The sequence below is a fragment of the Gekko japonicus genome, unplaced genomic scaffold, assembly GCF_001447785.1.
Source record: "Gekko japonicus isolate JY-2015 unplaced genomic scaffold, Gekko_japonicus_V1.1 scaffold1408, whole genome shotgun sequence".
NCBI lineage: Eukaryota > Metazoa > Chordata > Lepidosauria > Squamata > Gekkonidae > Gekko > Gekko japonicus.
The window spans coordinates 26,362-42,174 of NW_015163131.1; the positions used below are offsets into that span (position 1 = coordinate 26,362).

Here is a 15,813-nt window from a genome sequence, read left to right on the forward strand (position 1 = left end):
AATTGTCAGTTTCATCCACAGCCACAGCTTTTGTTTCTGCCCTCCTCCCTCCCCCCGTTTTTTGAGTTAAGTTCTATTTATGATCCTGGCCTCCAAAGCATTCACTTCTGGAACGGGCTTTTATGCGGCTTCCTGAGAAGAAGCTGGCCAGACAACTCGCTATTAATATGACTCCTTTCCCTTTCCATCTGGGGATTACTTGCTCATTTTAGTCGGTGCTCTCTCTTCTCTCCCTCAAGGCACGGAGGCAAGACATAGCGCTAGACCTGCACCTGCATCTCCTGAAGTACTTGGTCTGTCACGGGGACATCCATCTTTGTGAGTATGAGGACACAGTCTCCTGGATTATGGACTTTCTAAAATCGGCAGAAGCAGGGAATTATGCATGGGACAGAGGAGGTAGAGAAAGAGGTACTTTTCTCCCTTTCTCACAATACAAGAACTCCTTGTTGGCACCCAATGAAATGAGTGAGCATTAGGCTTAGAACCGAACAAAGGAAGTCCTTCTTCACCCAAAGAGACATTAGCAGGTGGAATCCACTGCCACAGGAAGTGGCGGCGGCTACAAGCACGGACGGCTTCAAGGGGAGATTGGATAAATGTATGGAGCAGAGGTCCATGAGTGACTATTAGCCACAAGGCAGAGATGTCTGGGGCAGTGATGCTCTGTATTCTTTAGGGGCAACTGGAGTTCTGGCCCCTCTGGTGGACCTCCTGATGGCACCTGGTATTTCTGGCCACTGTGTGACACGGAGTGTTGGACTGGATGGGCCACTGGCCTGATCCAACATGGCTTGTCTTGTGTTCTTAATTACTATTGGAGGATACTTCTAGAATGCTGGACCGATGAACTAAAATAGGGTGGTTGAAATTCTTAACCCAGTGACATTAAGCCTTGGCACGTGAAAAGCTTGGGAGGTACGACTGAAGAACCAAGACCCAAACCCAAACCATGTTTATGCAAAACCTCTTCCAACTGTAATAGATCACAACCTAGGAACTTCAGATATATTTACTGGGACAACCCAGTGTTACTTCGGCTGCTGAATACACAACTCCTAACGCAACACGAGTAGACAAAATGTCCAAACTACATTACCCAGAATGCCTTGTTGTTCGTTCCAGCTGTAATCAGAAGCAGAGGAAAGAGAGCAACGGAGAGAACGCTTAACTCTGCCGCCCCTCTGAGCCATTTCCCCTCCACACAGCTTCCCTGAAGCATCCCATCTCGTCACAGGGCATCGGCTTCTTCTCTTCCAAGAGCAGAAAAGCAGATTGAAAAGGGGGGGGGGTCCTTCCTGAAAAACCCCCCCCCCCCGCCCTCCTACTTGTCTTTCACTCCTGACTGCTGCTTCTCTTACTTCGAGCCTTCAGTGTCTTCCCTGGAGGACTGGCAGATTCATTGCAGTGGCTGCACAGAGATTGCCAGGATGGTGCAGTGGCTGGACTAGGATTGGGAAGACCCAGGTTCGAATCCTCAGTCTACCTGGGTGACATTGGGACAATCTCTCTCTCTCTCTCTCTCTCTCTCTCTGCCTAACCTACCTCACAGGGTTGTTGTGAGGATAAAATGGAAGATGAGAGGACACTGTTGCACACTGCATTAGTTCCACATTGTAGAGAAAACCAGGGTATGAATAAATAAAATGAACAAACTGTCTCTACATATAGTAATTGCTTCACCTGGCAACTTAATGGCTGCAGTGGCCTCCCTGGATAGTTTTTCAACTTGGCAGTCCCGTTTGACGTGAGGTATGTGATCAGCAACCACTATGGTGCCTGCATGATGCAGAATGGCATTTGGATTTAGTTTTCATTCTTTATCTGAATTTAATAACTTACATGAATGCACATGAATACTGAATCAGACCCTCCTCAGGCAGAGAAGGGTCTTCCCCATCACCTGCTGCCTGGTCCTTTTTTAACTGGAGATGCTGCCGGGGATTGAACCTGGGACCTCCTGCATGCCAAGCAGAGGCTCTACCACTGGGCCACGGCCCCCCTTTACAGCTCTCCAGGGTCTCAGGCGGAGGTCTTCCCCATCACCTCTTGCCTGCTCCTTTTTTAACTGGAGATGCTGCCGGGGATTGAACCTGGGACCTCCTGCGTGCCAAGCAGAGGCTCTGCCACTGAGCCTTTACAGCTCTCCAGGGTCTCAGGCGGAGGTCTTTCCCATCACCTCCTGCCTGGTCCTTTTTAACTGGGGATGCCGGGGATTGAGGCTGGGACCTTCTGCATGCCAAGCAGGGGCTCTGCCACTGAGCCACGCCCCCTTTACAGCTCTCCAGGGTCTCAGGCGGAGGTCTTCCCCATCACCTCTTGCCTGGTCCTTTTTAACTGGAGTTTCTGCCAGGGATTGAACCTGGGACCTCCTGCGTGCCAAGCAGAGGCTCTGCCCCTGAGTCACAGCTCCTCTTTACAGCTCTCCAAGGTCTCAGGCGGAGGTCTTCCCCATCCCCTCCTGCCTGGTCCTTTTCAACTGGAGATGCCGGGGATTGAACCTGGGACCTCCTGCATGCCAAGCAGAGGCTCTTGAAGCCGTCCATGCTTGTAGCTACCACCACCTCCTGTGGCAGTGAATTCCATGAATTCCAATTCAGAAGGTTCACATGAGGTATATGGTGGGTGGGGCTCTCTTATTTCATCCTCACAACAGGCTTGGGAGGTAGGTTTAGACAGCTGAACAGGGATTGAAGTCCCCGTCTTTCTTGCCTGACCGATACATCAGGCAAGTAGTAACAGCGAACCAGAAAAATGTACCAAAATCTAAAGCTCAGAACAGCAGTCAGAAACAGAACAATCCCAAATCGAAGCACGTGTGCTGTACAAAGGGGACATGGACGGGATGGACAGGACGCCGCGTCTCCTAAGTCCCACATGGGTTTGATTTATCGTTGGGTGTTCCCGCTTAGTACTGTCAGATTAACTACAATGAAAACTGGCACAAGTAGAGGCCACATAATTAACGCTGCCTCTGGCGCGTACCCCTAACCCTACCTGCTTCTTTAAGCCCCACACCCTGTGGCCCGACCTGCACGGAACCTCAGGCGGGAGCATCCAGCAAGAGGATCCTCTCCAAAGACACCGTCATGCCAAAGGGCTCCCTCGAGCGGCACAGAGCCCTTGTGCTTGACTTCATCTGCCACAGACACACTTTTCCTGAGCACGGTCAGCTGCGTCCATTCATCCCTGGGCTGTGAGGTTGCTGAAAGAGGCGCACACAGCAGGGGACGAAGGGAGACTGAGAAGCCGCCTGCCTAAAACTAGTCATTAAGATAGTACATTAGCAGGGATCATTACAAAATCTCTTTGCTTCTGTGAAACAACGATTTGTTAAATAAGCAGCTTTCCAGATGTGCTAGAAGGCTTGCAGAATAATAATAATAACAACCAACAACCAACAACAACAACCACTATCGTTAAACATCCACCATACGGGAGTGTTACTCACACCCTCTTACTGGTATGGAGTCTGCTGCTTTTGTGTTCTCTGTGGGGTGGGTTAGATATCCTGAACGACACATGCAAACTGGAATCATGTTAGAACGTGTATGTAAAAGGAGAATGGCTGCCCATTCCTTCCACTGGGATGAACCCCTGTGTATGGACACACGTCTCGCTTTTTGAATAACCCCGGTCTTAAGACCCGCAGCTTGATTTGAGTGGCTCTCCAGTCACCGACAATCATTTCACCTACTGGAAAGAATTCTGAATAAACTCCCAACCGCAGATGGATTCAAGGCCAATTGTCCGCACCAAAGATTTCCCACCTTTCAGCCACCTCGCTTGGTGTATTTCTTTTCACCTTGCCACTGTGACGCAGTCCTCTGTTTGTGCACAAACCGTTAAAAGTCTGTTCCTTCCACGCACACACAAAATCTGCCTTATTTTAAACCAGTAAAAAACCAATATTTCCTGGGCGGGATGCTATGAGAACGAGTAGTTTCTTGGGTCTGAACAGGAACCAGTGCAATTGTTGGACTTCAGTGAAGTGCTAGTCAGTGATCTTTTCAACTGGTGGTGACCACAAGGAGCAGACCCTGGCAATACTTAGCACAGTGGAAGGGAACTGCCTGCCTTTTAGACAGAGAAGAAGAAGAGGAGATTGGATTTATACCCCACCCTTTACTTGGAGTCTCAGAGCGGCTTACAAACGCCTTCCCCTTCCCCTTCCCCTTCCCCTTCCCCACAACAGACACCCTGTGAGGTGGGTGGGGCTGAGAGGGCTCTTGACAGGAATGGCTCTTTTTCAAGAACAGCTGTGCCAGAGCTTGTGACTGACCCAAGGTCATCCAGCAGGTGCAAGTGGAGGAGTGGGGGAATCAAACCGGTTCTCCCAGATTAGAGTCCGCGCACTTAACCACTACACCAAACTGGGTAGAGGGGATGGGATCCTTGGAACCTCTGCTAATATGAAGGTTTCTTAAAGGTTGTTCAAGGTATCGCATTATTCCTACCCAGCCTTACTCATGCTCTTTAAAAAGAAACACCAGAAAGGAATCTCCTACAGCTCAGTTTGTTTTTAGGGAGAGGGGATTATTGGAGACTCTGCAAATACGTCAAGGTTTTTAAGAAGTTTTTTTTTAAAGTGATTGCATTCTTTCTATATAGCGCTGTGTTACCCCCTGCTCAAAATTAACGAAACCAAACAGAGTGGGTGGAGAATCCAGAAGGTCCTGTGAGAACACAGCTGGGGGGGGGGCTTCAAATGCACTTCAGGTGTGAAAAGGAAAAAGATGACCCCTGGCCTGTTGCAAGAAAGAGCAGTTTCACACAGAATTGCATCCGCTACCAGACAACCACCCTGGCGAGGAAGCGGCCCGGCAGAATGACAAAACCTGTGGTGGAAACTGATCCGCTGGAACACGGCAGCGTCCCGAATCCCTTGGATGAGACCCAGAGGCAGACACTCAGGTCTGCTTTAAGCCAATGCCTAGATGCTGCATTATTTCTCTCTGAAATAAGCAGTAAATATAAGTGCCCCGTGCTGAATCTGCCAGAAGGTGGTGGCATCTGTTTTTGGATGCGATGGGCATGCCCAGCAGAGAAGAGACGGCGGATAGAGGCCATTCAGAAGTGGACTGACTCTGGATCCAAGGACTGCTCCCCCTCCCCCCCCCAGCTGCCCTTCCCAGCCCAGGGAATGTCCACGACCTGTCCTGAAGGACCCCCACAGAGTATCAGCTGTGGGGGACAGAGGGCGGGCTGCAGTGGCGGTGGTGGGGGAAGAGTCAAAATCGCCCCTTCTGCCTCCATCCGCTGAATGCTGGAAGAGGGAGAGATGTTGCCCCCCTTCCCCACTCCTCCCTGTGCCCCACTGTCCCGCGTAGCCATCCCTCCACACCTGCCCTGCAAACCGAGGAACTTATTTTCATGGGGTTGGAAATGGCTTCGGGGGAGACTGGGAAGCAGGAGACACAATTCTTGCACAGAGATCCACAATCTGGACTGCCGGGTCCCAATTCGTGGTCTAAAGTTTTGTTTAGGATAAGGCATGTATTGGAATCTAAGACCAGTCCCAGCTTTAGGAGATGGGGAAAGCAAACAACGCGGGTATGCCCTGCCCACACCGTGAGCATGTCGGATAGGCAGCAACTGTTCGTCTGACTAAGGAAGACACAGAATACGAGCGAAGCAAGATGAGATCTCCAGGCATCTTTGGTTTTCTTGAAAACATACAGGCAGGGTGGTGGCAGTGGTGGTGGTGGTGGGAGAAGAGGAAGGCTTTGGACTGATGCAGGGTGTGTTTGTGTGTTCGTGTGTCTTAGGTCTTTCTCCCCCTACACTGCTTCTCTGAAACTGTCTCTCCCCCAGGCTGATAGCAGTCCAGTAGGAAAAAGGAACAAACCGGCAACCAGCAACACCCCCTCCCACCGCCGCATCCTCTACCAGGGCTAGCAGCCACTAAGCATCTGCCTCGTCACAGTTTTCCCGCATTCTGTGCAGCTGCACCCTCAAATGCAACACACCCGATTTATTAAACTCAACACCAGCACTGTGTGTGTGTGTGTGTGAGAGAGGTTCCTGTGCTTTAGAAAACACCAGGGATTTTGCATGCTACAAAGATGAGGCCTGCCGCCCACGCACATGCCGAGAAAACAGCTTCAATTTTGCACTGCTCAAGACATTGTTGGCGGAGCTCGCCCTCTGCTGGTGAAAGGCGCCCTTTGCAAGACGCAGTGATAGTCGATGGACTAAAACGCAAATGTGGCTTTCCAGAATGAGCTTCCCAGAATGTCGCTCTCTCTCTTTTGGCACATTAACACCAGGCGTTTCTTTTCAACAGTACGCAAAACTATTTCCAAAATCTGTCTTTCGTATCTCCATAGCTGAGATTCATAATAAACGGTCCGGTCCATCATTAGCTCTACAGTCAGAAACAGAATTAAAAACGAAAACAAGAGGAGGATGCGAGTATTTCAGTCTCCTTACCTTGGGTTTTTCCTCCAGTATTTGCTGGCGAATCTCCTTGTGTTTCTCCACAAGCCTTTCCTGCCTTTTACTCTGAGCGTCTTCTAGCTGAAAGACAGAATGGGAAAAAAAACAATGAATTGTACTCCAACCTGCGGTGGCATTTTAGTCCCCCCAGCTCTGCGCAGAAGTAATTACTGTCAGTGTTGCACAGATAAGACAGACTCAGCAGAACATCTCGATATTCATTTTAAAAAACAACGCTGGTAGAGAAGTCATTAGCATGATGCTCTTTGGCTCAAATGGGCCCCTTTGTCACCCAAAACAGTCCCTGGTGCTGCCGAGTCCCATGGGTGTCTGGCGCTTGGTCCTTATTCAGACACCGAGGGGGCGACTGCAGCCCACATCTTTCCTACACAACCATGGAGACGGGTTCAGGTGGGTAGAGCCGCGTTGGTCTGAAGCAGCAGAACAAAGTTTGAGTCCAGCGGCGCCTTTGAGACCAACAAAGTTTTGTTCTGGGTAGAAGCTTCCGTGTGCAAAAGGCACATGGCCGACTGTCTCCAGCTGCGAGACTGGCCCCCTCCTCTCTTTCCTCCTGAGCTCTTCGTCACGGGACCACACGGGCCCTCGGCAGCCCCCCCCCCGAAAGAGAAGGTCATGGGGAAGTATTGATTAAGAAGAAGAGGAGGAGGAGAGGAGAAGAGACTGGATTTATACCCCATGGCCCTTCACTACCTGATGGGAGTCTCAGAGCGGCGTACAAACTCCTTTCCCTTCCCCTCCCCACAACAGACAGGCACCCTGTGAGGTAGGTGGGGCTGAGAGAGCTCTTGACAGACACGGCTCTTTTTCAAGGACGGCTCTTGTCAGAACTAGGGCTTGCCCAAGGTCATCCAGTAGGTGCTAGTGGAGGAGTGGGGAATCAAACCCGGTTCTCCCAGATTAGAGTCCGCGCACTTAACCACGACACCAAGCCACTACACCGCGCACTTAACCACTACACCAAAGTGTTGATTAAGCACCCCAGAGAGTGCTGCGATCAGGGACCCAGAATCGGCTGGTCCTCCTGAATATCAAGGAGGCCGGGCTAGTGACAACGAGGGCTTTCTCGGTGGTGGCTCCATGCTGGTGGAATGAGTTCCCGGAGGAGACCAGGGCCCTGCGGGACCTGCTACAGTTCTGCAGGGCCTGCAAAACGGAGCTCTTCCGCCAGGCCTTTGGAGCCGTCACCACCACCACCACCACCGACATCTGACAGAGCGAGCCTGACCCCCTGGGTCCCCCAGTCACAGCCCGACCCGATCGCCTTGGACATCTGAAGAACACTGAGGAGCTGACTGTGCGCTGAGGAGTCAAATGCTAGCACTTTAATATGTTGTTATATTTATGGTTTTAGATTTGTGTATGAATGGATTTTATATTGTATATTGTATTATTGTATTGCACTGTTTTATACTGTTTGTGTGTAAGCCGCCCTGAGCCAGCCTTGCTGGGAGGGCGGGGTAATAATCCAAATAAATAAATAGTTTATGGATGGCCCTTGTGGATTATCCCACTTTCTGACCCGATCTCAACATGACCTTGCTGTGCAGCAAAAGGACGCGGCCAGCTCCCCGTGCCCTGGGATCCTCTGCATCACCCCCTCCGACCCGGGGCCCCCTCACCTGCCCCTGCCCCCCGCCTACCCCCCCACGCCAGGTGCCTTCGCAGTTCAGACTGCACGCTGCTGCCGCAAAGGGACTCTCCTGCTCCTGACCTGCCCCGAGAGGGAAAGCCTAGCGCAGCTCTTGGGAATCGAGAGAAGGGGACCACCGGCTCATGAACCATGAGCCTTGCGAGAATATACCGGAGGCAAGGCCTCTGTACGAAGAGGACAAAAATGATGGACATTTTCACACCTGCGTGGGCACACTTCCGTTGCTCTTCCCGCTTTATTGCTCACTTTGATTCCTGACAGGAGCTTGTAGACCTGTAAGAGCTGGCATTTCCCCTCAACCGGAATGCAAATGGACGCGTCCTCAGTTCTCTTTACTGGCTGAGTATTTGTCCCCGGGTCTAGCGTAAGGTCCTGGTGCTTACCTTTAAAGCCCTTCGTGAGCTCAAAGACACAACTGACTGTTTCCCCCAATGTGAACCCACGCGGCAAGCAACGGGGGCAGCCCCCCCCCCGGTCCCACAATACCCTCTGTATGGGCCCAGGCCTTTCCAGGTGCTGACCTGCTGCTACGGAACAGCCTCCTGGGAGGGCTGAATCAGAAAGCCCCCCCCCCGGGGGACTGCCTGGTGAGGCCGGAAGCCGGAGCTCTTTAAAAGCTATTTAAGGGTCAGCTTGCAGATGACAGGTGTCGGCTCCCGCCCCTCTGTTCTGATGGTGTGCTTTTAATTATTTTAAAAGACCACTGTTTTTTGTACATTTTTTTGTTGTTGTCACCTGGCTCTGTTGGAAGAAAGGAGGGCTACACGCCCCCCCCCCAAATAAATGAATGAATGAATAAATACAAATAAATACGTGCTGTGGACTCACCCTTTTAATGTACTGTACCACCTCCTGAATATATGATCGGATCATCTCTGTCTTCTCCCTGAGAGCAAGATAAATTATTTTTTTGTTATTAAAATACAGAACCGTCACAATACAGAAAAAGGACAGCCAATAACGTTTGCCCAAATGAAGATACCCTAAATGAATCAACATCCAGATTATGGCACTCAGCGATTAGGCCATTAAACAACGATTTCTGAGACCCAAGTCTCAAAGCCTGGATCTGCCCTGGAAGCTCCCTGGGAGATCGTGGGTCAGTCTCACAATTTCAGCCGAACCTACCTCACAGGGCTGTTGTGGTGAGGCTACAAAATGAGGAGGGGAGACCAGTGTGCCAGCTGGTTTGGGCCCCCCCTTGGGGAGAGCAGTGGGTGAGTGAAATGAGCCCGTTCCTCAGCTCATGGTCACGAAAGACCTCCTCGCTCAACAAGAACTTTCCCCGCTGCTTCCTTCAACTAGTATTGTTTTTTTCTCTCAAGTGAGCTCACCACTGGGCAATGTACTCGATTCTGTCAAAGTCCCTTGTTAAAAACTACTCCTAAGTTTAGCTAAGTGAAAATGAAAACCAGGCAGTGTTGACACATTAAAGATTCCGGCGTGATTTATGGGATGGCCACCGGCTGCCGACAGGACCCTCACTGGCAGACTGAGCACCGGCCCTCTAGGAAGGCCTCCGAGCAGCTCTGGCGAAACTCATCCAACAGCCTCCTCCAGCCATTCCCCTCCCCACATCCTCCTCGCCCCCCCCCCCGATGGAAAGAGGGAACAATCCAGGCTCCGGATGGAACAGAAGCGGTTCCATAAGATCTGCCACATTCCGGAAGCTTCCGGTTTCTCCAGGCGCAGCATGAGGTGGATCTGACAAGGGGGCACCGTTGTCCTCTCACTGTGCCGGGTGCCTCCAAGGACACTGGGAGCTAATGGGGGGGGGACCCAGCATCGCACCGGGTCTTCTCTTGCATGACCCAGAGCTTTCCGCGAGGGAAGGGGAGGACGGGATCAGTGCCCACCCACCCCTGCTATACCAAAGGCCTCTGCGCTCGGCACAGCAAGAGGCAGACATTCCCCCGTCTGGAAGAACTTTGCCGAGATTGAACTCAAAAGTTCCGCTACTCATCCTTACATTTGTCTTCATAAGAACATAAGAGAGACGCCAATGTTGGATCAGGCCAGTGGCCCATCCAATCCAACACCTTGTGTCACACAGTGGCCAGAAACACCAGGTGCCATCAGAAGGTCCAGAAGTGTGTGTGTGGGGGGACTAGAAGCCCTCCCACTGTTGCCCCCCCCCCAAGGGCCAAAAACTAAGAGAAGCCATCTCTGTTTTCTATGAACTAGCCAGTTTTTGATCCATAAAAGGACTTGTCCTTCTATCCCATGATTTTTGAGCTTACTTAGGAGCCTTTGATGAGGAACTTTATCAAAAGCTTTCTGGAAGTCAAGGTAAATAATATCTATTGGATCCCCCTTGTCCACATGTTTGTTCACCCCCTCAAAGAACACTAACAGGTTAGTGAGACAAGATCTTCCCTTACAGAAACCGTGCTGAGTCTGCCTCAATAGGTTTTGTTCATCTATGTGCCTACTAATTCTTTCCTTAATAATGGTTTCCACCAATTTACCCGGTATCGACGTCAGACTGACTGGCCTGTAATTTCCCGGATCTCCTCTGGAACCCTTTTTAAAGATGGGAGTGACATTTGCTACCTTCCAATCCTCAGGAATGGAGGCAGATTTTAAGGAAAGATTACATATCTTTGTCAGGAGATCTACAAGTTCACATTTGAGTTCTTTCAGAACTCTCGGATGTATGCCATCTGGGCCTGGTGATTTATCAGTTTTTAAGTTGTCTATCAGTTTTAGGACCTCCTCTCTCGTCACCTCAATCTGACTCAGGTCTTTCAACACCCCTCCTGAAATCAGTGGTTCTGGAGTGGGCAAGCACTTCTCATCTTCCACAGTGAAGACGGAGGCAAAAAATGCATTTAGCTTCTCAGCCATTTCCCTATCATCCTTCAGTACTCCTTTTACCCCTTGGTCGTCCAAGGGCCCCACTGCCTCCCTGGCTGGTTTCCTGCTTCTAATGTATTTGAAGAAAGTTTTATTGTTGGTCTTTACGTTTTTTGCTATATGCTCCTCATATTCCCTTTTTGCCTGCCTGACCACAGACTTGCATTTTATTTGCCATAGCCTGTGTTCCGCTTTATCAGCCTCACTGTGACTAGCTTTCCACTGCTTAAAGGAATCCTTTTTACCTTTTACAGCTTCCATTAATTTCTTTGTTAACCATGCAGGCTTTTTCCTATACCACAGGAAGTGGTGGGTGCTACAAGCATGGACGGCTTCAAAAGGGAATTAGATAAGCATATGGAGCAGAGGTCCATCAGTGGCTATTAGCCACAAGGTATAGCTAGGGGCTCTGGGGCAAGTGATGCTCTGTCTTCTTGGTGCTTGGGGGGGGGTCAACAGTGGGAGGGCTTCTAATGTCCTGGACCCACTGCTGGACCTCCTGATGGCACTGGTATTTCTGGCCACTGTGTGATACAGAGTGTTGGACTGGATGGGCCTTTGGCCTGATCCAACATTGGCGTCTCTTATGTTCTTAAGGTCGGGAATAGAGGATCTGACGGCTCGCCGAATCGTCCTTCATCCGCTGTACCGATACTGGCCAGACTTCCCTTATAAGTCTTTAAAACTTGAGGAACGTGTTTATGGCATTCCCCCGGAACATCACGCTAACGGTTTTTATCGTCATACTAATTTCACACACCCCATTTTTCTTTGCACTATTCACTGGGTTGAATTCCTCATGTCTTTCTTCGTAAGCGATCCTTTGATCTTTCTAGTCTTTAGCTGTTCTCGCCAAAAAAGCTGATCAGCCTCTCCCGCACACACAAACATGTATAAATATATTTCTGAAGCCTACTGCTGTATATGACTTTCTTTACATAAAAGCTACTCAATTTTGTCTGTGTGTGTGTGTGTGTGTGGGGTTTTTTTCATAATTTCTCTCCATCTGGAAACTGATAAAAACATAAGAACATCAGAGGAGCCCTGCTGGGTCAGACCAGGGAGATTCCATCTAGTCCAGCCTCTTGTGTCACAAAGTGGCCAACCAGTTCCTCTGGAGGGCCAGCACCAGGGCAGAGGGGCAGAGGCCTTCCCCTGAGAAGGACACCAGAAGAGCCCTGCTGGGTCAGACCAGGGAGATTCCATCTAGTCCAGCCTCTTGTGTCACAAAGTGGCCAACCAGTTCCTCTGGAGGGCCAGCACCAGGGCAGAGGGGCAGAGGCCTTCCCCTGAGAAGGACACCAGAAGAGCCCTGCTGGGTCAGACCAGGGAGATTCCATCTAGTCCAGCCTCTTGTGTCACAAAGTGGCCAACCAGTTCCTCTGGAGGGCCAGCACCAGGGCAGAGGGGCAGAGGCCTTCCCCTGAGAAGGACACCAGAAGAGCCCTGCTGGGTCAGACCAGGGAGATTCCATCTAGTCCAGCCTCTTGTGTCACAAAGTGGCCAACCAGTTCCTCTGGAGGGCCAGCACCAGGGCAGAGGGGCAGAGGCCTTCCCCTGAGAAGGACACCAGAAGAGCCCTGCTGGGTCAGACCAGGGAGATTCCATCTAGTCCAGCCTCTTGTGTCACAAAGTGGCCAACCAGTTCCTCTGGAGGGCCAACAGCAGGGCTGAGAGGCCAAGGCCTTCCCCTTAGAAGAACCCCACAAGAGCCCTGCCGGGTCAGACCAGGGAGATTCCATCTAGTCCAGCCTCTTGTGTCACAAAGTGGCCAACCAGTTCCTCTGGAGGGCCAACAATAGGGCAGAGAGGCCGAGGCCTTCCCCTGATAAGGACATCAGAAGAGCCCTGCTGGGTCAGACCAGGAAGGGTCCATCCAGTCCAGCTTCCTGTCTTGCACAGGGGCCAGCCAGTCCCTCTGGATGGTTGAGGCCTTCCCCTGATGTTGCCTTCTGGCTCCGGGATTCAGAGGTTTAGTGCCTCTGAACGTGGAGGCTTCCCCTCAGTCACCATGGCTAGTAGCCATTGACAGACCTCTCCTCCGTGAATCTCTCTAACCCCCTCTTAAAGCTGTTTATTCCTGTGGCCATCACGACATCCTGTGGCAGTGAATTCCACCTTTTAATCACTCGCTGAGTAAAGAAGTATTTCCCTTTGTCCGTCCTGAATCTACTGCCGATCTACTTCATTGGATGCCAGCCCTCGAGGTCTAGTATTTTGGGAGAGGGAGGAAAAGTTCTCTTGGTCATCTCTCTCCACCCCAGGCATGATCTTAGGAACCTCAGTCATGCCCCCCCCTCCCCAGTCGTCTTTATTTCTAAACTGAGAAGTCCCAGAGACTCTTCTTCCTTTCCTCCGAGGGGAGGGGCTCCAACCTCCTCACCATCCTGGAAACCGAACCATCTTCCTGGACCATCTTAACCTCTCGTGTATCCTCCGGCCAGGTGTTGGACTGGGTGGGCCGTTGGCCTGATCCAACATGGCTTCTCCTCCTATGTTCTTATGGCACTCTGTTCTACTCACAGGGGTCCCTCAAAGGTTAAGAGTTTAAAGACTGGGCACGTACTCGTCCATCTGACTCCTGTCCTTTGATTTAGCTTCTGTGATCTTCTCTTGTCTCTTCTTGTCCATCTTTTTTTTCAACTCTTTCTTTTCTCTGCAACGGAAGAGAGAAACTCTTAGGAACATGGCACCGCACAGGCGCACCACCAAGACCTTGGGCAGACGCGAGGAGATGCACTGGCCACCCTTACCTTTCACAAATCTCTTTCAGTTTCTTTAGCTGGCTGTTTTGGCATTCCTCGGCAACATCGGTCAGCTTTTGGATGAGCTTCAGGGGAGGGGGAGGGGGAACAGAAAAACCAGGCAGGCATGTTATAAAAACTCCACAACCATCATTTCCTTAAATCCATTTAGAATTTAAACTCACTCGGGCCCTACTGTGAAGAAAAATTGATTTTCAAATATGTTGTCGAAGGCTTTCACAGCCGGCGTTCATTCGTTGCTGTAGATTTTCTGGGCTGTCTGGCCGTGGTCTTGGCATTGTAGGACCTGACATTTCGCCAGTAGCTGTGACTGGTATCCTCAGAGGTATAACACAGAAAGATGGAGTACTCTCTGTGTCCAGGTGAGAAGAAAAATGGTAGGCAGGTAATTTATATCTACTCAGGTAATGGTAGGCAGGTAATTTATATCTATCTCCTGAGTAGATATACATTACCTGCCTACCATTTTTCTTCTCACCTTGACACAGAGAGTCCTCCATCTTTCTGTTATACCTCTGAGGATGCCAGTCACAGCTACTGGCGAAACGTCAGGTCCTGCAATGCCAAGACTACAGCCAAACAACCCGGAAAATCTACAGCAACTAATGATTTTCAAATAGCATTAAAACAACAACAACTACAACATTCCTTTTACAGCTTAAAGCAGCTCACCTTAGAACTTGCTCCACCAAAGAGATAAGCATTAAATAAAACCGATCCTAAAAATGCAGCTCACAAAACCCTTTGCCAGCAATGCCACTCGGTGATGCCCTCCCAATCTTGCCTGGCCTCTCAGCGCTTCACCAGACCCGCCAAAGAGGACCGTTGACCGCCTCAGGGTGCCCACTCCACAGGGCGGAAGCAAATGCTGAGAAACATCTGCCCTCTCTAGGGGGGGGGGGTCAGGCAGGGTTCCCTCTAAGCTGAGTCAGTGTGAGCCAGCTCACACATTTTTGTCTCTGCTCAGGCAGGATGGGGCTCCAGAGCAAACTGATTCATGCAGCAGCCAAGCAGCTCGCTCACAACTTTAATGCCCGTAGTAGCTCACAAAGTGGGATTTTTGCTCACAGGACTCCACAGTTAAGAGGGAGCCTTGGTGTCAGGTGAGAACCCCGGGGCGGGGGAATGGGAGCCCCCCAAAGGCAACAACTCACCAAGTAAAATGGGGTGTACGGAGGCACACGGAAATGTAAGTAGATTTTGAAAGACAGTTTCAGCTATACACGTGTTTCTAAGAAGTTTACCATTATCTTCAGCCTTCCCACAGAGCTGAACTGAAGCGACTGTCCCCCCTCCCCCCCACACAGCCAACAAATCTGGATAATAGATGGAATGGGGGGTCTGGGAATGCTACTCTAACTTACACAGAGCATGATTCAAATGTGGAACTTGCTGTCAGAGGAATAAGCAGTTTTAAAAGGGGATTAGAGAGATTCAGGGAGGATAAGTCTACCAATGGCTACTAGCCACAGTGGCTGAGGGGAACCTCCACATTCAGAGGCACTAAACCTCTGAATCCCAGAGCCAGGAGGCCTCATCAAGGGAAGGCCTCGGCATCTCTGCCCTGTCAATGCTGGCCCTCCAGAGGGACTGGCTGGCCCCTGTGTGAGACGGGAGGCTGGACTGGAGGGACCCTCCCTGGTCTGACCCAGCAGGGCCTTCTGATGTCCTTATATCAGGGGAAGGCCTCGGCCTCTCTGCCCGGTTGCTGGCCCTCCAGAGGGACTGGCTGGCCCCTGTGTGAGACGGGAGGCTGGACTAGAGGGACCCTCCCTGGTCTGACCCAGCAGGGCTCTTCTGGTGTCCTTCTCAGGGGAAGGCCTCGGCCTCCCTGCCCTGTTGCTGGCCCTCCAGAGGGACTGGCTGGACACTGTGTGAGACGGGAGGCTGGACTGGAGGGACCCTCCCTGGTCTGACCCATCAGGGCTCTTCTGGTGTCCTTCTAAGGGGAAGGCCTCGGCCTCCCTGCCCTGTTGCTGGCCCTCCAGAGGGACTGGCTGGACACTGTGTGAGACGGGAGGCTGGACTGGAGGGACCCTCCCTGGTCTGACCCAGCAGGGCTCTTCTGGTGTCCTTATCAGG

General features: G+C 51.1%; 1 protein-coding gene across 1 annotated transcript in view; it reads right to left on the reverse strand.

The window, feature by feature from the left end:
• Positions 1 to 260: 260 nt before the first annotated feature.
• PLCB1 (phospholipase C beta 1) overlaps positions 261 to 15,813 on the reverse strand; it is a 375,074-nt gene continuing 359,521 nt past the window's right edge. Inside the window, exons 27-31 of the mRNA XM_015406942.1 lie at positions 13,720 to 13,796; positions 13,533 to 13,622; positions 8,939 to 8,996; positions 6,433 to 6,519; positions 261 to 356 (exon numbers count right to left, since the gene is read on the reverse strand). Of these exons, the coding sequence (XP_015262428.1) occupies positions 261 to 356; positions 6,433 to 6,519; positions 8,939 to 8,996; positions 13,533 to 13,622; positions 13,720 to 13,796 (408 nt within the window). The remainder of the gene's footprint in view (positions 357 to 6,432; positions 6,520 to 8,938; positions 8,997 to 13,532; positions 13,623 to 13,719; positions 13,797 to 15,813) is intronic.